At 44.5% G+C, this 20717-nt stretch overlaps 1 protein-coding gene across 8 annotated transcripts in view; it reads right to left on the reverse strand.

Moving 5' to 3' along the window:
* LOC106032155 (multiple epidermal growth factor-like domains protein 6) overlaps positions 1 to 20717 on the reverse strand; it is a 223868-nt gene that overhangs the window by 35077 nt on the left and 168074 nt on the right. For 5 of the 8 annotated variants that reach the window (XR_010833610.1, XR_007161622.2, XM_048059396.2 and 2 more), the window contains 14 exons: positions 19719 to 19841; positions 17190 to 17327; positions 15258 to 15380; positions 14591 to 14713; positions 13552 to 13698; positions 11506 to 11637; positions 9239 to 9367; positions 8752 to 8880; positions 7615 to 7749; positions 6475 to 6609; positions 6103 to 6228; positions 4802 to 4933; positions 3700 to 3891; positions 1417 to 1548 (listed from right to left, as the gene is read on the reverse strand). Coding sequence is in view for 6 of the 8 variants with exons in the window: in XM_048059396.2 (XP_047915353.2) it covers positions 1417 to 1548; positions 3700 to 3891; positions 4802 to 4933; positions 6103 to 6228; positions 6475 to 6609; positions 7615 to 7749; positions 8752 to 8880; positions 9239 to 9367; positions 11506 to 11637; positions 13552 to 13698; positions 14591 to 14713; positions 15258 to 15380; positions 17190 to 17327; positions 19719 to 19841 (1896 nt within the window). In the remaining 2 variants the exon portion in view is untranslated. The remainder of the gene's footprint in view (positions 1 to 1416; positions 1549 to 3699; positions 3892 to 4801; positions 4934 to 6102; positions 6229 to 6474; positions 6610 to 7614; positions 7750 to 8751; positions 8881 to 9238; positions 9368 to 11505; positions 11638 to 13551; positions 13699 to 14590; positions 14714 to 15257; positions 15381 to 17189; positions 17328 to 19718; positions 19842 to 20717) is intronic. The other 3 variants (XM_048059393.2, XM_067002517.1, XM_067002516.1) reach the window with 2 other exon arrangements.

The following is a 20717-nucleotide window of genomic DNA, read 5'->3' on the forward strand; positions in this document are numbered from 1 at the left end:
GCCCAGAAACATCCCCAGCTCCGGAGAACCTGAGCTGACTGCAAAGCTGCCAGGAGAAAGAGCCCGACCTGCGGCAAAGGCCCCGGTACGCCTCGGGAGCAGGGGAGCTCTCGGATGATAACACAGACCTTGCCTCCAAGGCAGCATAAAGTGCTTAGGGAAGAGTTATGGCTTTCATAATCTTGCACACACACACACATAGATCTATGTATTTTATAAGTATATATATGTATATAAATAAATAATTAAAGTGGGGTAAAACGCAGACTGAAGAAAACAGCAAACCTAGAGAGGGAACATAAAGGGTTGCCAAAATTTCCTCTGAAGTGGTGGCTTCACTAATTGCCTTGCCTGTGTCAGAGGAGACGAAGCCCAGCTGTTTGGCTACTTCCTATCTGCAGAGATGCCATTTTGAGAGAGGTCAAGAGAGAAAGATAAGTGGAGCTGGCAGCTCTTTCCCTAGGAGCTGGTCTTCCCATAACTGACCTTCCATTCCCTCTGTGCCAACAGCAACAAGAGCCGTAAGAGCAACTTTCCAGGGTTTTTGTCTTAGGTCACCGTTCCAGATTAATTGTTTTGACATTTCTGTGTGACACCAGCAGTTAATTCTGCCTGCACTACTGAGACTCTGGAAGCTGGATCTGTGTTACTGTAAAATTCTTAAACTAATAGATAAAATCTTTATTTCATTCAATAGCAACAACTATAATAAGAGAGTGTAACTATGCAACTTACTGCCACGAGATGAACTGGATACCAAATGTTTGCATGGAATAAAAAAGGAAATAGGCACATTAATTGGAAATAAATACCACATTGTATTAAATATAGAGATATTGCTTCTGTTTCAAGAAGTTCCCAAGTGACAAATTGCTGAAACCTGGGAAAATATCAGAAATTCTCTATATATCTGTTTTTATCCTCTTAAGGCTTCTGCTATTGACCTCTGCTAGAGACAGATTAGTAGAGAGCATGGGTCACTGGTAAGACCGTTGCGCATTTTTGCTGTTAATAAACAGAGGAACCCAAACCTTCCTGATTTTGCTTCTGTTATGTACATGTTAAGCATTTCTATATGTCTGGTCTTAAAGAGCATTTATTAAGACATGCATATGTAAAACCGCATAAATATAACTGATATGGAAAATTTTATGGTACAAGCCAACCATACATCAATCCTATCACTCACGCAATGTCTTAACATTAAAAATAGCAATTTAGGCCTGAAAATAACTTTTCTGGAATCCAAATTAGTGAAAGCATCTAACCCCAACGAAACCTGAGATCCCTTCAATGTGAGTGCTCAGTGGCGTGGAGGCCAAGTAGCCGCTGGCCCTCCTGAAGGCAGTTATAAGGAAAAACAATTTCCGCTCCTTGGTTTTGCAAATTCCTTGTGTTGACAAAGTTGCAACTCACTCTGTTCGCAGTGCTTCCCAGTGAATCCTGGCTCACAGAAACAAGATCCGGTGACGGGATCGCAGCTACCATCACTGTTATTGCAGACACAGGTGTTTTCACAGCGCGGTCCCCAACGGCCACTATTGCAGGCTGAAATGCAAAACAGCATTTACGTTGAGAATTAACTTTGAGGTTGGCTGATGAATTATTTTACATGTAAATAATAGAATAGAAAAGATGCAGAATAGCCCCTTAATATATAAGCACTCTGGACTGGACTCTCAGCTGCAGCAAGTGGCAAATATCGGTAGAAATAAATACAATTTTGAATTGAATAAAATTGAATAAAAAATCACTTCTTATTAGCAGTTAGCCATTTGCAGAAATTACAAATGGACAAGGCAGCTTCTTTGCCTCCTGAAGGCTGGATGCTTTTCTGCACAAGAAGCTTTTGTCAAGTACAGGGAAATGGACTCAGCAGAAGTGTATCTGGATGAGATTGGATGTCCTGTGTTAGACAGGGATTCAGACTTCAGATAATCTAATAGCTGACTTTCTGGCCTTGAAATGACAGAAGAAAATGGGAGCTTCAGATGTGTACTGTCTCTGAAAATCAATCCTCTTTCAGGTGTGCAAGAAAGGTTTAAGTGTCTGGTGTTAGGACACTTGCATTTGATTTTTGGCAAGTCAGGTAAGGCTTACTGTTGTGCAGTGGCATATTTTTATTTTAGTACAAACTGTTTGTTGGAGGGGAGAACGGCAGAGAGGCAAAGTCCTAAAAGGGAAAAATAAGCCTTTTTTCCCCTCTCCTGAAAATATGTATTTTGTCTCTCTATGCTTATATAAGTGCCTGAATGCTCCTGAAATTAAACAAACAAAAAAAACAAACAAACAAACAAAAAAAAAAAACAAAACAAAAACAAGAGAAACTATATACTTGAAAATTTACAGGGAAAGGGGAAAAAGAAAGTTCAGCTTCATGGGATTGCTTGTATTGTCTTGAGCATTTCTACATAAAATCATTGTAAATTTTCCAAAGGTTGCAAATCACCCTGAAATATTTGTTCCCTCCCAGCAATGTATTGACTGACAGTGGCTGCTGGAAAAGAAAACCACTCCTTGTTTTAAGAAAAGAGTTGCTAAAACAGGAAGCATGAGTAAGATTTCTTTCCAAAATACTGGGAGATGAAGTATGGACACAAAGAAATCTCACAGTCTTTGGGAAAGCAACCTAACTGCTTCATTCTATAATTCATGTAATATGGTTATGACAGCGTACCAAAAGCACAGCATCTCCTTCCTTTCTTGTAAGGATAAGGATGAATGTGTCAATTATGGGGGAAAAAAAAAAAAAGTTTTTGGAGCTATACTTCTGCTTCCTGCCCAGTCTGCAAGAGCTGAAGAGCTGCCCTTCTGAGAAGTATCTGCAAAACAACCTTTGTCATAGCTTTTCCCATACAAAAATAAAAGCCTTTCTTCACCATGGTCACAGAATTCTTTAGGGAGCCTAAGGATTTATGGAAATTTATCTAAACGGCTCCACACATTTCTGACTGGTTTGACTCTTTAAATACAAATATTGGTGGGAGCTTCAGATCCTCCCAGAATTTTCTTCAGTACCAAGCCTGAGAAGCCAGGTCCAAAGCCTACTTCTGTCAACACTCAAAATTAATTTCTATGATTTTATGTGTTCAAGGCCAAGTTTAGAAAGAACTATTGGCTTTCTGCAAGAGAGACTGTAACAAATCAAGCTGAATAGATGTAACAGGAGGAAAAGGAAAGAATTAAATAGGATGAGTTAACATTTATATGGTTCTAGGCAGAAAGGGCAAATCTGGGCTCTTACACTGCCATCAATATGGACAGCAATGCTAAAGACAACAGAGGGATGCTCTTCTTTTCCAGAGAACAGAATTTCTCCCAGCATTTACATTCACAATTTAGGGAGTGACCTTAAGACACAAGATTGTACATGTCACTCACTTGTATAAATATCCCCTAAACAAAATGAAAAATTGAGAATTAATCTTGAAACTAGTATGTTCTGAAAATGAAAAACAAAACTGCCAGTGAAAACGATGGTATTGGGCAAAGGGATCCACAGTGTTGAAATAAGAGCTTATATCAATACTTTGCGCTTCATCAGCCATCTATTTCAACACTTTGAACCTAGATAATTAAGGATTATAACCACCCAGGCTGTGCAAACCCAACACCACACAATTTCGGAAGCAATAAGATTAGCAAAAATACATTTAAAAAAAATGTAATAGGCTAAGAACAAACAGAGCTGGTTCTTACAGTTGCAGATAAGTTCCTGGGAGATAGCGTATGCCATGGAGAGCAAACACGTGTCTGACTTACGGTGTTTGCAGTCGTGGCCAGTCCAGCCAGGGGGACATGTGCACTCCCCGGTGACATGGTGACACAGAGCATTGCTGCTACAGCTGCAGGACAGCAGGCAATTTCGTCCATAGAAGCCATCGGGGCAGGCTGAAAGCAGACGAGTACACTGCAATCTCACCTAGATCATAACTCAGGCACAGACTGATCTTTTCAAAGGAGTCAGCAACAGCTTGTCCCTAAAACATGTGTTAGCTGCATTCAGAAATCAAAACGGTAAAATGAAAGCAACATCTGCAATTTGTATGCTAGGTGGCTAGGGCTCAACCCTGGGAAGTGGAACAGCCTGAGCGGCTTTTGGCTACTTCTGCCCATCAGTACCAGTCAGAGGAACCTTCCTGAAAAGCGTTGGGTGATTTTGTGATGAACCAGGAGAAAATATGCCAGCACTGAGGTCTGCACGAAGCACGCTGCCCTGAGAGCCTGGCTGTACTGCCAGCACGACGGCCATCCTCAAGCAGCCTTTAATACCCATGGGCTGGGGAAGGAGCCATGCCACAGCAGCACAGACCAGTGGCTTGAGCGACTCTCAGGGTCTCTGGTGGATCTGCACAGCCAGCACTGATATTACTCCTTTGTCCTCGTTATTTAATCCAGAGTTAGCTCAATCGAGCAGCAGTGCTGTCAATGTAACCCGTGAGTGAAGCCACAGGGGCCAGCTGGTCAGCACCTCTTGCCAATCAACCGGAATTACGGTGCAAGTATTATGGCTATGAAATATCGCTTTTCTACGTAAATGCTGCTTTAAATTGGGTCTAATGATAACATCATCTTGAGATGCAGTTTAGCTTGTCATTTGCATTTATCTGTCATCTCCTTCTGCCTGGCAAAAACGGTCAAACCCAACATGGGGAACTCCTCAAGCTGCAGGGTATTTTGCCTTGGATCAGCCTGCCTAACGTGACAAACACCACACGAAACAGCACGAAGGTAAAATTCAAGCCATAAGCTGACTCGTCACACTGACTCGTTTCACAGAGAGGCCGACACCAGCACTTACGTTCAGAGCAGCCGGCCCCACTGTACCCCAGGGGACACTCACAGGCTCCGGTCTCCCCGTTACACCGGCTCCCCTGGGCACAGGGCTCGCACGAGGACTGGCAGCCTGAGCCCCACCGGCCGTCAGGGCAATCTGGAAAAACAAGCACACGGGATACCCACACTGCCTGCTGATCATTGAATCCTGCTGATTTCAAATAAATTAAAAGTCATAGTAAAACAATGCTGGATAATGGAGCAGTATATTATCTCTGTAGACTGACAGCACTTTCACAGGAAATCTTCTGAAACAGACAACATGATCCTATGCTGCAGCACACAAGAATACATCTAAAGACAGACACAAACGTTCTATTCCAGCTTCCGTCGCTGTGTGTCTGTTTTTTGGTTTTGTTTCTGATACAGTAACATTGTGAGCGCTTGGATATCTGTATCTGAAAAACAAATTACTGCACTCAGCGAAAGAAAAACAGGACAGAGATTTGGGAGAAGAGGGCTGCTTTTGTATTTTTGCTGGGTGGAGTGGGGGACAGGACAGTCATAATTTGCAGAGCTGCGTCCCTAGCATCCCACCCAGCTGTGCTAGTAGTACCCTGTTTCCTGCCCGTGGTGGATGCAGAGGGGCTGGAGGTGAGGTGCAGCCCAGGCCCACAACCAGTTCCACCTCTCGTGCCAGGTTCCTGCTGCCCGGAGCAGTGCCATGGCCAATGCTATGCAAGTGGCAGAGGGGCATCCCCTGGCCCCCTGGTATTTCAGTGTTCCTGAGACCTTCTTCACCCCTTTTCTTAATTTCCTACAACAACGTACTCCTATTCATTCCCTTCATCTATTCCAGATCCTTCACTTGCTGGTTCCACACCTGGACCAGATGACGGCTTCCAAACTAAACCATTCTGTGATTCTGCGATCTGTCTGGCCAACACCCTTCAAGAGCTTCTACGGCACGCTATGTGCATGCAGCAGCATGGTCCCAAGCTCTGCTCTTGGACCCAGGGCTGCTGCAATGCCCTGACATCTCTACCCAACTTGCATAAGCCCTGCCCAGCATACAAATCACTGTTATTAGCTGGAGCAGACAGATAGGACAGGATAACTGCATCGTGCTCCCTCTTTACAAGCAATCCTACATGGTGGATATCATACATTCTGCACCAAGACTTATCCTTTAAAGACCTGTTCTTCAAATAAAGCATATTGCATTGCAGCAGTTTTGGTGGGAAAAACAATAATGACAATAATGCAGCTTCTTCCCCCGTCTGCCAAAGCAGAACACTCACTGTCCTAGCCCAACACCGAACACACCTTCCTCACAGGTAGCACCAGTTTTCCCAGCTGGACAAATACACTGCCCGGTCTGCGGGTCGCACGGCGCTCCTCCGCAGCTGCAGCTCTGCCCACAGTTCACCCCGAAGCTCCCGGGCGGACAAGCTGTGCAAAGGAAACCCCAAAAGCTGATCAATACAACAGAGCATTTAGAAGATATTAGGAGTCACCAACAACAGCACTTTGAAACTGAGCAATGCTGGCACAAAGTGATCTATGTTAGCATCAGTGTCTCATGCCAGCAGCAAATGTACCCTTTAATCTGCAACTTCTGCCTCTGAACATAAGGTTCACGGGTAAAATTTCCCATCCAGTGTGTACCTCCCGGGGAAACATGCAGTGAGTACCTACATAAATGGCATTTTTCTCCATGAAAACCAGGTGGGCAGGGATGCTTGCAGGCTCCCGTCTCACGATTGCACAAAGCGTCGGTGGAACAGTTGCACCTCAGTTTGCAACCAGCTCCATAAAAGCCAGGCGAGCACTCTGGAAAATGCAAGCAAATGCAGAACACGTATAAGAAAAAGCAAGAGCTGAGGAAACTGAACAGAAGTCAGAAAAAAATTTAGCAGAAATTTACAGAAAAATCTATTCTGTATTACAGAGGTGTTGATAATGAAATGTAAATAATAATTAAACACATGCATGGCCATTTCAGAGAGGTTACTGCCCAGAACCAGAGTGGCAGAGTACTTAAGGCCAGATTCAATTACTGAGCCATTACAGAATTACTCTTCTTATCTGTTTATACCTTCTGCTGCTCTCTGCCTTTGTGCAAAGCCAGCGCTGGGTGAGAGATGCTCTCCCCCAGAATTTAGCAGACCACCAAGAACACTAAAGATATTAAATATCATCACTATCATCACTACTATTCTCCACCAACCCCCCCAGAACCAGTGTCATAAATCTGACACGTTCCTGCGTGCCCGGAGAGGAATATGAAGGGAAAATCTTTATTGCGTTACTCCATTACTGTCTATAGAGACACGCAAACAAGAATGCAGAACACAATTCTCTTTGAACTCCCCCAAAAACTACAAAGAATAAGTTGAAATCAAAGATCTGAAAATCCGAAGGAAAAGCAGCGTTACTGAAACCCCTTCCAAATGAGCCTGCCAGAATAAAACAGTTTTTGCCACTTATTTACTGTCTGCATGAAAAAGAAAAAAAAAAAAGGAAAGAGAAGTGAAAACTCCCACAATCTTCATTATTTAGGGCTGTAACAGAATTTGTTTTCTAGATTTCTGTTGTCATTTGATCAGGTTAAAAATGCCGCATTCTTAAGCTGTATTCCCACTGATATCCCTGCAAGCTCTGTGATATCAGGCACTCGGAGAGTTTGCAATATGGAAAATCAGAGACAAAAAAATTAGTGGAATATGAATGTATTAGTGAACGTATTAGTAGCAGCAGCACAACAGCACACGGGAGGAGAAATACTGATAGGCCAAAGCAATAAGCAGACAAGGAGAATGTGGCTTGCTGTTTTACCTTTCTGACACTTTTTGCCGTGGTAGCCAGGCTTGCAGGCGCAAGTCCCGTTCCTGGCGCTGCATTCCAGCGTGTGCTCCTTCACGCACTGACACTCCTCCGAGCAGCCAGCTCCGAAGGCCCACCTGGGACAGGCTGCAGCCAGATTAAAAGGAATCATTAAGTCTGTAATTATGCATGAGTTATTTGAAATCGTACACTTCTGCAGAATGCAACTGCTGCAAAAACCGAAATGTTCATTTTACTTTGGGCAAATACATGTACATTCCTTTGACAGTGCCTATTGATGTGGGCGTGTAAAACAGAGTTTACATCGTTCCTGAAGTGATTCACTCCGTTCAAGCAAGATGTGGTGAATGCAAGAACCAGAAATGTTTTGAAACAAACTTGGTTAAGTTTCTGAAGGAAAAATATTTGGATACAGTCCAAGACAAAACGATTCATGAAAAAAAAATCAAGGAACAATTTTTCCATCTTGTATAGATTTTCCAGACAAAAACTGTAAGTGCAAAGAATCTCGATTACCTATTTTGTAACATTTTTAAGTTTGATCTGTTTTATTCCCATTAAACTTTTGGTAGTGTTCATGAGTGCGCTTGTGTACTGTGAGCATTAACATTCAGAAATATTCCCACTTCAGGGACAAAACCTAGATGTCTCAGTTAGGAAATTCATGCGGGGAGGAAGACTCTTTTAGACACAAGTTTAGGGAAAAACCTAATTTTTGTGCTTATCTTTTTTGATTTGCCATAGAATGGGCAGTGAAATTATCAGACTTAAACTTCACCAACAACCCAAACTTTAACTTGACCGATCCAACCCAGCTATAGTCCTCACCCTTATGCATTCACAAAACTCAACCCTTATGGCAAGGATTAATTGTTACAGGAGAAGATAAATTGAGTTTCTGGGGCTTCCCAGAGTGCATGGGAAGTCCTCTCTGCCATCCCACTGTTCCCAGCTCATCACAGAGCTTTCAACCCGTGCCAGATCCCAGCATGAACTCTTCAGCTAAAGCCAGGTGAGCAAGGCAGGTCCTGAAGCCTCGCTCATTTTGTACGTCCTATGGAATCTTTCTAAGCCTGTTACGATATGCACGTGCTAAATAAACAGGTCAGAAAAGTTACTGGGACTTACTGAGGTGGCAGAAGCGCCCGTACAGCCCGGGGTCGCACAGGCAGGCTCCGTACAGCCTGTGGCAATAGCCGCTGTTGGCACAGTTGCACTGCTTGTTGCAGTTCTTCCCGAAGAGTCCTTTGGGACATCCTTTGAAGAGCACAAACACAGCAATGCGTCAGTTGTTAAGTATTAAAATGGACACCAAATCAGCTCTCTTTTAACAGGCGCTACAGAAAATACCATGCTTTGTCACTAGCCTGAGGCTGAGCCTCTGCGCAGCCCATCTTCGCAAAGCCCTCGCTTTTGCTCATCCATCCTCTTAACTCTTATTTAAACAAAAATCACTCACGGCACTCTGCAGGGCTGTATTATATCTCGCACAATGGAGGCTATTCTCATTTGGGCCCCTAAGATTTACCACGCATAACTACAGCCCGATAGGAATGCGGGAAGGTGGTGAGGTTCCAGGCTGACGCTACCCCAAGCAAGACGACAGAAATCGTACCGTCTTCACAAAACGTCCCCTGGATTCCCGGCGGGCAGTGACACTGCCCTGTGACGGGGTCGCAGGAGCCTCCGTTCTGGCACTTACAAACACCGGCACAGCCGTCACCATACGTCCCACGGGAGCAAGCTGCAGGGAGAGCAGAGAAAATGAATGATCACCCACCCCTGTTCTCGACATGAAGCAAAACGAGGCTCCCGTCATCAAAGCTGGGCAGTGAAATACTCCCTGTAGCCAAGCAGGCTCCAAACAATGTCACAGTCTTTCTATATAAGGTAATAAACATTCACCTAATATTTCCTAGCTAATTTTAAAATGACACCTGAAGTAACCAAGCTTAGCTAAGTGGAGGAATTTTTGACGCACCCACATTCGTCCCTGAATATGCTTCACACAATGCATGGGGCTCAAAAATCATTGCCTAGGAAGTACAAAGTGTGAAAATCAGAGCACAGTTTTGAACATTTGGAAATAAATATTTTAAACGTCTGCTTTTCCCCTCCCAAATACTATTATAAAGATGTATTTTTTTAACATAGTCTCCAAAATCTCACAGCTGACCATGTACAGAAGAGGATCCACAACAGCACAGGACTCCTTCCTAAAGCTCTGATTACTCCAGCGCAAAAATAAATAAATAAATAAATAAATAAATAAATAAATAAATAATTGTGAAATACAGCTTTCCTCCACTGTTTGCAGCTTGAAAGCTTGAGCTAGCTGAGTAAATACAATTGCTGGAGTCATCAGACTTAACTGACATTTTATCAATGTACATTAAAAAACTTGACATTTCACATCAATTTCCATTTGGTTTCTATGGTGCATTATTGTAGAAATTTAGTTCCAGTTTTCTCAACTGCTTAGCTTACCCTAAACCCCCGAACTATGCTGTATTTTAAGAAAGCAAGAGAAAAGAATGCAAGCCAACACATTGGGCTACTTCCTACAGATTATATATCCTTCATTGTCAATGCCTACTTGATCGGACTGCAGCTTTAGCTTAATAACACACTTCCATTACTCTGCGTTTTAAATGCCAAAGACAAACTCCACAACATTACATGCATAGATATCTAGTGTGAATATAGAGTAAAATGTTATTATTATTTCTGAAGCGAATTTCAATCCGGTCTTGAAATTTTTTTAATCTATTCTGAACCACTAGAGTGCCATGAATATAAGTAAAAACATCCTAACATGACAGCCTGAATTGTCTTAGGTAGAGTAGAAATTATCCTTTTAATCCTCTCCCTTCCTATCCCCTCAGCTGTCCCTACTATTTAGAAACCAAACCCGGACTGGTCTCCAAAAATAACTATGGGCAGACTGCTGGTTTCAATCATTTGCTGTTTTTGCTTCATTTTTGCCTTTGTGATTATGCCTCCTAAACAAACTAGATGGTGATTAACCTGAGGATTGCTGTCTATTGATGCTAAGTAATAATTCTTTGTCATGCCTTTGCCTCATCCGTGACAGTGCAGACCTTCCAAGTACCAAGGGCCACTGCACCATCCTGCAGCAATCGGAGAGCCTCATCTCAGACACGTGGGGAGAACTGCTCTGGGGAATCTCAGACCAGCAATAGACAACTTTTGGCAAACCGCAGATAAAGAATTGTGCCTGGTATGTCAAGCAGTCCCCAGCCTATCTTTCCAGTTGGTTTTGACACAGACTTCTGAACCAGAAAGATCTTCTATCAGGAGGCAAGAATAAGGAGGGAAAAATATAATTTCCAATACTAAATATTATCAGTCTCCGGAAATCTATGTTAATAATAATAATAATTAATAAAAACAGGACCAAGCTTACCAATACAATAGGGAAAAAAAAAAAAGGGGGAAATGTCTTGGGATTCTGTGAAAAACACGTTTAGCATTACATCCGCCCAGATTGTCACACCACCTGCCAGGACAGACTTCTGAAACTCAGCCGGGCAAGCTGTGGAGCGAAGCATGGCAGGCACACTGCAGCACCTGGGCACTCTGCACCAGCAAAGTGAACAGAAATAGGCACCAACACAAGCGCTTAGAAAAAGGCACTGCGCTGGATGCAGAGACCTCACTGTTTGAAGGTCTATGTCATTTGTTGCAGCATCCTTTCAATTTATGCCATACTATAATACAATTTTGAGCTAGCAGTGAAACAGCTGTGCTCCTCAAAGAGCTTTTTGGATTAGAAGTACAGCAGTTACTTCTATTTCCTACCTATCTGCAGTGTCACAGCACTAGGACAAAGTCCCTACCTCCCAAATACACCGTACTCACTTTCGTTGCAGATGATGCCGGTCCACCCAGGTGAGCAAACACAGCCACTGCTCTCGCTGTTGCATCTGCCTCCATTCATACAGTCCTCACAGCTCAAGCTACAGTCGTTGCCAAAAGTGTTATCAAGGCAAACTGAAAGGAAAAAATACAGAAGACTCGGTGAGCACCCAGACAAAATACTTTCAGGGGATCTTACCTATCCTTCCAGATGCACAAGCGCAAAAAGGAACACGCACAACACTGACGATCTGAAACAAATCCTCTTCAGGTTGTTAGTGTTCATGTTGGTAGCATTGCAAATATCACTGAGTCATTCCAGAAGGTGGTCCCAAGTGGACATTCCCAAATTGTCCACTTTAAATTTTAAAGTCTGGACAAAAGGAAACCTGGGACTTCAGCTGGAATTTACTCCTTTAAATGCTGTGATTCCCCATCAAAGAGCACTTAAAACTACTTTTTAAAATCAGCTTGCCTTCAAAAAAGTGAAATTGTAATAAAGCTTAATAAAATTGTATATTGTTAAATATATTTATTGGAAGTGAACCTCCTTTTCTTCTTGTGAGGCTCATTTTTTCCTTCTTTTATTGCAGTAGGTGTATGCTGTGCTGTTTAAGCATAGTCGAGCGATATTTCTAACAGCATAGTTCGAGCTATTCAAGGAAAACAAAGAATAATACACATTTATCACTTCCTTTTTTCTTCATGGATATGAAAAGGGTTAGTTCATCGGGAGAAACTAATATGAAAATGTATTCCTCCCTTGCCATCCCTGCCCTCCTCGTCTCCCTTGCACACAAACGCAAGCACACACAGGTGAACCCTCAGCTTCTCCCTTTGTGGAGTCTCTCAACAAAAGGCAGAGAAAAATGAGTGTTCCGTCCTCGTTGCTAAAATACCTCAGTGAAATGAAGATCTTATCCACCCGGTCAGCCTATTGCCTAGTAAGCTTTACAGATGTGGCTGGAGGCTTTTTGGAAGGGGATTTTGAAAAACACCTGAGAGCAAGCTGGCAGATTACTTCAGCTAACAGAAAGTCAGCAGGCTGGTTGCTTTTCACCAGCAATTTTCAGTGTGAGGCCAGACTTCCTCCAGGTCTCAGCACCCAACTGTTCCTTCTTCTAAAGCTGAACAAATGCCCAGGCTTTCAGAGATGTTGAGAATCCCAGTGCTCCCACTTGGAACAGGTTGAAAATGCATACTTCAGGAGAAGAATACAAAATTACTGTTAAAAACTTCACGCTTCTACATTACAAAGTCATTCTGTCTATAGAAAATCACTAATTACTTGCATCGGTTTATTGTTTAAAGAACTTTAAAAAAAATAACGTAGATTCCAGTACAAAAATATGTCTGAAAGCATAAGGAATAAATTAATATTTGATAGGTAAAAGAACTTACTGAACCATGAGAAGTTTCATTCCTCCATCACCTTTTCCTACAAACCGTCACATGCTGCAAATCCTCAGCTTTAGAAAAAATGCAAGTGCTCGGCTATGACTAATAATCCCCACTTTTATGTGGCTAAACATAAATAAAACATGCATAAACTGGTCAATAAATATTTGATTGAGGTTTCGGTGCCTGATAATTTTGTCCTTGGTTATCTCATTTATCAGTTTCCCAATTGGTTATCAGTGTCGCTGGGTCCGGCTGGATGCTGTATGATCTGGGAGGTCTAAACAGTCGTGTTCATAAAAATAAGTTAAATGTTGATTAAAGCTGAGACCAGTTCCTCATCTTTTTTTGCCTGGAAGGCACAGTCCTCGGATGAGTAATTAGAGCTCACACAAAAATCATAGGACGTACATAACAAAAGAAAGAGATATCCTTCCTCCCACCGGAGCAGGGAGCCTCCCCGTCCCCCAAAACACCTCTTGTGGCTGCAGGGCCAAGCATCCTCCCTTCTGCCAAGGCAGATGGAGAGGGAGCAGAATTAACTCCTGCCCCCACACTTCTCCTCCTGGCCGGCCCCGCTCCACGCTCACCCAAATTCTTTCCATCTCCCCAGTTTGCTGGGATCGCCAGAAGCGCGGCTCGCTCACTCACCGACTCTGTGCACCAGCGTCAGCTCTCCTCGACGCTCCTCATCCTCCTGCGGGACCCCGAGCTCGTAGCGAAGGAGCTGGGGGGCACCTCTGAACTGCAGCCCCGGAGCCCCTGCGAACCCCGCCACGGCCTCGTCCCCACCTAGCACTGACACAGGCACCCCGTTAGGACCACGGCCCCAGTCCTCCCCCCCAAGCAGCCCCACATTTATCTTTGCATGCTTTCATGCTGGCAGACTTTCCAGCTAGTCTATTTTCTGATTTGTACTTACAAACAGTTTCTGTTATCCAAAATAACAGAAAATGAGAAAGAAAAATTGCCTTTCTCCTGGAAACAAACTCTGGACCTCAGGCAAGGCCATCTCTATTATTATGCCAAATTTTAAATGGAGAGTTTAATTTTCCCCACTTGAAGTTTGAGATTATTGATAGTTAATGAAAGTCATTACTCCAGCTCATTTGGGAGATGACAAATATAGAGCAAGGCTGGCTCTCCCTTTTCAAGAGCTAAAATTTGAGTCTTAAAATGATAGGAAATCAGTTGGCTGGCTTTTTAGAGTTGGTTAAAATATTAAACACTGCCCCAAGTTTAGCAGAGGCTAAAGTAGGTTATAAAATAAGTTGCTTGGCTAAACTCTGCTCTGGTCACACCGGCAGAAAGCCAGAATCACGCCACTGACTGCAGTGGAAAACTTGTTTTGGTTCATCAGAGCAGAATCTGGCTACCTTTTTTTTTTTCCACAGGATGTTAAACTTCATTAAATAGTGCAAGAAAAACATCAAAATAGTATTTATTTCTGAAAAACAAGGGTTTTGTTTTCAAACATGTCCAGGGGATTTAAGCATTCGTTTCTGAATCCCCAGCAGAGCCAATTGCTTGAGGGTGAACTTGGGACCCATGCGTTACACGGAGCTCTGCCTTGGCCACGTCCGACATGGCTCAAGTTGGACTCCCAAAATCCCAGGGTCTGTGAAAATCCCAGCTCTGAATTCACATCTGAGAAATACTTAGTGGCCTCCAAGATGTAAAAATAGCTCACCGATGCAGGACCGCCTGTCAAGGCCCAGCCTGTATCCCTCCTTGCACACACATTCGTATGACCCCAGAGAATTGACACAGAAATGGTCGCAGTTGCCGTTCTCCAGATGACATTCATCCACATCTAGAAAAAGAGAAGTGCTGGTTAGGCACAAGTGCCTCTCTTCAGAGAGTGCTCTCTGTGCCTGGCTGCATCTGAGGAATTACTCTGGACATAAGAAAACCCAATTTTCTTAGTACTTTGGGGTTCTCTGTTTCTCACTAGTATTGGAGATATTAAAACATGTCAGAACAACACGGAACAGATCATTTCACCTACGCTTTTGTCTCAAGTGAAAACAGCTGCTTTAAGCTGTTAAGTTCAGTTGATGCTTTGGATATTTTGAGGGCTCTCATTTTGTAGAAGTAGTCTCTAAAACACATCAGTATAGGTGTGCATGGAGGGGAGGAAGAGTTCCTGACTCATCTCCAGCAGCCCCACTGATCCATGCTGGATGCTGGCTTATTATTATTACAAAGCGTAAATGTCATTTGCAAACCTTATCGGACGAGCTGGCATATGGCTGCCCATCCTCTTATCAGAGAAATGGCTGCAAAGCCCTGGAATGAGCTGTGAGAGCACTTCTTCCCGCTGCTGTGCTTGGTCGCACCGGTATGAAAGCACTCACCGTCGCAGCCGCAGCCGTCGGCGCTGGGCTGGAAGCCGGCCTTGCAGGCGCACTCGTAGCCGCCTGCGTAGTTGATGCAGAACTGGGAGCAGCAGGACGCGCCGGTCTCGCACTCGTCCACCTCTGCGAGGACAGGGCAGCTCAGTCAGCCCCCAGGCACGGCCCGGGCTGCACACGCCAAGCGCACAAAGGCGCTCCCACACACGCAGCACACGGATAGACGCTACCGAACAGCGATCCACGTTTAACTACCTGCACCTTCATACCTCCAACCTTATTCCACGTCAGCAGTGAAAAAACCCTCTAATCTAACAGTGCATTTGCTGGAGGGGCGGACTGCAAGGTGCAATCGTAGCTTCTGATAGCTGGCAGCCTGTTGCTGTGCCGTGCCCAGTGTCCATCCCGAAATCGGTACCATCGGCACGGCTGTGCTGGTGGCGAGGTACCAGCAGCCAGCTGCAACCTTCTGACTGCAGGCTCCTGGCTGAGCTCAGCCCCTCCAGCCTGCCGCGCTATTCAGTGGCCATGCAAGGCCAGCTTGTCAATGCTGAGCTTGCAAAACATTTCTGAGCACTACCTAGGTGAGCAACCACAGATGGGAAAGGTCAGTGTCTCAATTAACCTTGGAGAGAGTACCAACATTATTAGGAAACACGGACAGGAGAAAGAGGAGAAGGAAAATGTAATTAATCAATCGAGGTGAGGAGGTCAGCATGAAAATGATTAATGCAGGTTATTTGGACACGGAGTGTTTTCCAAAAATGTCACAAGCTGAGCTTCTCTGCAGTTTGTCAGACGATACCTTGCTCTGGGGTTTATTAACAGCCCATTGTCTGTGCAGGAATGCGAAATGTGCATCCAACAAAAGGAAGATTTTTGCTGTGAAGAGCAGCTTTTTGCTTCCTCAGCCCTGCCAAGCCCTTCACCTCTGCTCTCCCTCCCCTGGCTGTAGCCAGCGAGGCGGTTCTCCCTCTGACATCTCCATTAGCAGGTCACCGTGCTGCTCTGCCTCCTCTCGGGTGCAGAAATGGGACTGAATGACCCACCCCGCCCCGCCAGGCTCTCGTCAGCTCAGGATCCACATCTGCCTCCCTTCCTTCATTTCTCTCATTTTTACAGCTGCAGCATCAGCCGCCCTTCCAGAGCTGTGCTTCCCTCCTGCCCTGCTCGTTCCTCCTCCCCACACTGGGCTTTTCTCGTTGCAAGACTTCTTGTCCGTAGTGCCCCCGCATCCACCAGAGCTCCTGCTCGCTGCCTCTTCTCCTGTCTTGTCTGTGCTGTTCTGTGATGCCTGCTCCTGGTTTGTTTTCTCCTCTATTCTTGGTTGTTCTTTACAGCTTTAATGGCATAGCGACAGTGAGCCTAAACCAGTATGAGATACAGTTTGCACAGCAGAAGCCGTAAACAAAAAAAAATCACCTTGTAAAATCGTGTGGAACATGAAGGAATTTTTAAGCTCTTCTTGAAATAAAAACTGTAACTCTATTGCTTCCACTTCCTCAGTGAGACTGCCCACAGCCACACGTGTAACCTCACCAGTGAGCACGTGATGGAAACAGAGCAACTTCCATAACACAAAGCGGGGTTTGCACAGGGAACACTCCCGAAAAGCGGTCCTGATGCTCCCAGCCAGAGCCAGCCAGCCAGAGGAAGGGACAGAAAACAACCCCTCAGCCTCAGCTGTACACGGTGAGACACGGCCATAACACCTGCAATTGCACCGGTGTCCTCTTCCACTTGGGAAGCAGAGCTCCCTCCCCTAAATGAATGACCTGAGCAAGCACAGAGCAAGGCAAGCTGGAGCAGTGGCTGAGGAAGTGCCAGAGGACAGCACTAATTAAATCCTGCAGGAGGAGGGAAGGGATGGGAGGGGAAGGGACATCCTCAAGCGACAGCTCTGCTGTGCACCCCCCTTGCAGGGGGGTAAATTACCTGTGCACGTTTTGCCGTCCAAGGCAAGGATGTAGCCGTCGTTGCAGGAGCAGCGCGGCCCCGCCGTCGTGTGCTCGCAGTGGTGAGAGCAGCCGCCGTTGTCGTTCTGGCAGCTATCCACGATTTCCATTTCGATGCCTTGCAGAGAAACAAATCAAAAGGATGGTAAAAAGCAAGCGCAAGAGGAGAGTCACTGGAGAATAAGGCTTGCATAAAAACGCATCCATAAACCAGCTGCTGTAGCAGGAAATATAAACTCGGCTCGCACCTACACCTGGGAACAGCGTGGTTTTGAGCCACTGAACTCTGAGTATTTGTCTCCCTGTGTCCCAACAGCGGATGCTCCTGACTTTGGCACTGTGAAGGTGGCTTGCCAGTTTAGCAGTCTGCCGGCTATGGGAGCGTTCACAGGTGTCCTGAGATTGATGCTGTGTCTGAACGCAGCGGTGAGCTCTGCCCTCGCCCCAAAGGAGAGATGGAAATTTTTGAGGAGCCCAGGCGGCTCGGCTCAACCGAGTCTGCCCGTGCTTTCCAAAAAGCAGCTTTTAGCTGCAGCAAAGCAGCACTTCTGTTAAGACTTTGTCCCCCAGACAAGTCAGACGGTGCCGGTACAATGCTGTCACCAGCCCCCTTTGCCCTGACAGATCTCCCCACCTGCCGGCACTTGGCTGGGCTGCACAGACCTCAGACGTTTTGGCAAGGTCCAGTGGAAACCCCCGGATAGGAAAGGGAACATCTGTCCATCTCCTTCCCATCCAGGTGCTCCATTCAATGATTTCTTTAGGAAGAAAATAAGCTATAAGCTCAGTTGTAAAGTTTCTCTTGAATTAGCTGTATTGTTTATTAGAGGTCTATTTAGATAGGAATTTTCCATGCTGTGCAGGAGAGCTGAGAAACTCCACTCCAAAAGGAGCCACTGTACTTCCAGAAACGTCCCAGAACGGAGCAGCAGATCTGGTACAGATGGATGGCATTTCCCCCCTTCTGCAGCTCACAGATACATCTCTGTTGGTAGCTCTGGTGCTCCCCTTTTTGTGCATTCCAGTCTACTTAGAAGAGGGTATAAATTCAGAGGACGTATATGGAAGGCTACATCTCATCCATGCTGGGGTAATTTGCATCAGGGAGAAGAAATCTAGCCTACCGTCCAGCGTGCTAAACTGGGATTTAAGAAGCCCAGAATCTGACTTAATGCATTATCTTCGTCATTTACTTTGTCTTAGTTCTTCGTTTGTAAAACAAGGATTTCCCCAGTGCCACTGGGGGAATGAGAGAATAAACAAAGATTGTGAATCGCTTAAACACTGTGATAATCCTGACCATAAATACACACAGAATGTTTTTATTTTGATTGCTTGCTCCATAACATTGCACATAAGGCACAGGGAATCGCCATCCATGGGGATGTGCCGAGCATCGAGAAAAAAAAAAAGATCAGAAAATCACAATGAAACTTAAGTGGTCTAAACCACTTTTTTTTTTATGCCCATAATAGATCATTTCATATCTGTGTACTAATGGCATTCCCTTTGCCATTGCACTACTCACAGATCCCCATTACCTATGAAATAATTCTCCGGGACCTCTCTGAAATAATTGTTTTTTGTTTTTAATGTATGTGGATGTTTTCAGACTGATTTTTATCCTTACTAAATACTTCTTACATGCAAATGCTTGAAGAGCGCCTTCCCTCTCTGGCATGCCGTATGTTTTCTGAAGGAAATTCTGCTGAAAGTTCTTGCAGGGTATTATTAGATTGAACGATCGCTGCCCACCTCTGCTAGAACAGGTCATACTTTTGTCTGCATTCCAGTGAGCTTATGTTAGGTCCGTAATAACACCAGCTCTTCCACAACACCTCCTTTATTAATCTAAATTTACCCTCAAGGACAGCCCAGGGATAACCTCTCAGCGAGCCGCGCAGGCAGCCAGTCTCCTTCTCAAGAAAAGCACTGCTGCTTGAGAAACCCCACTGCGTGGGGGGGAATGCAACAGGGCTCCCTGATGCTTTAGTCTGGGAAATTTTAGTTGTGCAAATATTATATTTTTTCATCCCAAATCTTGTTTTTTCTTTCCCCGTTTTTAAGCATCTACTTAATACTGTCAACAGTCTCTGGAGAAACATAAGTAAACCTAGACAGATGAAGACAGGAGCAGAATGTCATCTTGGTTTTCTTCTGCATCAGATCCAATATGTAAGAAAATTGGGAGAAGGAGGGCAGGAATGAATATATTTCACAGAACAGCAATATTTTGGTAGCGCTGGAACAGAATTCACCAGGCTCTGAAGATAAACCAACAGGGATATTTGCTCTTTGAAATGCAGTAATTAAGGTCTGTGAACAGAGGCTTAGGAACGTATCAACTTGCAAAAATGGCAATAGCAGAAGATGAAGAAAATAATATTAAGCTGGAGTTTTTGCATACATTTATTTTGCCGGGAGTGCTAATCCAACTGAATTAAAAATGAAGCACGGCAGTTTGCAGATAAGATAGCCCGAAATGCATAGCTGGAAACCTGTCACTTACGGTAGCACTGCTTTCCATCAGCCCCCAGCTCGAAGCCGGGATTACAGGCACAGGTGAAGGATCCCAGAGTGTTCACACAACGATGAGCACACCTGGCTCTCCCTTCTGCACACTCGTCAATGTCTAGGAAGCAGAGAGAAAGGCAGAGACAAACATTTGGGTATTAAAATTAAAAATATCTCCCTACACCCACATGGCTATATTTCCAAATGTCCAGTGAAAACAATGTCTTGATGTTAGTCTACAAATGATGAATCCAGGAGGACTGAACCCACAGCATTATTCTCCAAATTAATCTGTTTGTCTAAGCCTCTCCACATGAATATTTACAACATCAAACATCATATTTACAGCATCGGTCAAAGTAGCTTGTTGATTTTTCCTATAACAAGAGCAAAGGTAATAGGAGCCACATGAAGAACATGGAAAAATGTCCTAACTCCTACCACCCTTAAATTATCACTCATAGCCACTCCATTTAAATTAACGGAGCAGGAATTATCTGTTTACTTCCCGGATGTCAAATGATCTGGATTAAATGGTGGCTGGGTCTCAGTAGGTCTGATGGAGATGGATCCTCTCTGTCACATCCCTGAATCCTGAAGTTTCTTCTGCATAAGGCCAGCATGAAGGCAATTCCTGTCATCAGTTTCATACCATGTGTGAGAAAGCAGAAAAGGTGAGGAGCCATACATGGGCAGACTGTTCTTCACACAGTCCTCTGTCAAGCAGTCCCTTCCTCAGCTTTACACTCAGTCGTCTGCATTTTGGAGTTAAATGCTATTAAAGGCATCCATCTTCCTAAAATCTCAGTGGAAGAGCATGAAAATATTTTTAAGGAAAAAAGATACGCCTTATACTAACTACTCCTGCCGTGTAATGCAGCTGCAAACACCAACCTCCGTGCAAAGACGTGTGGCACCCACCTACCTGACCTCCTGCTCCCACCCTGTCCTGACGTTGCCTTGCAAAACGCGAATTATTCACTGCGACGCTCCC

Source organism: Anser cygnoides, chromosome 9 (assembly GCF_040182565.1).
Source record: "Anser cygnoides isolate HZ-2024a breed goose chromosome 9, Taihu_goose_T2T_genome, whole genome shotgun sequence".
In the NCBI taxonomy this organism is placed as follows: Eukaryota; Metazoa; Chordata; class Aves; order Anseriformes; family Anatidae; genus Anser; species Anser cygnoides.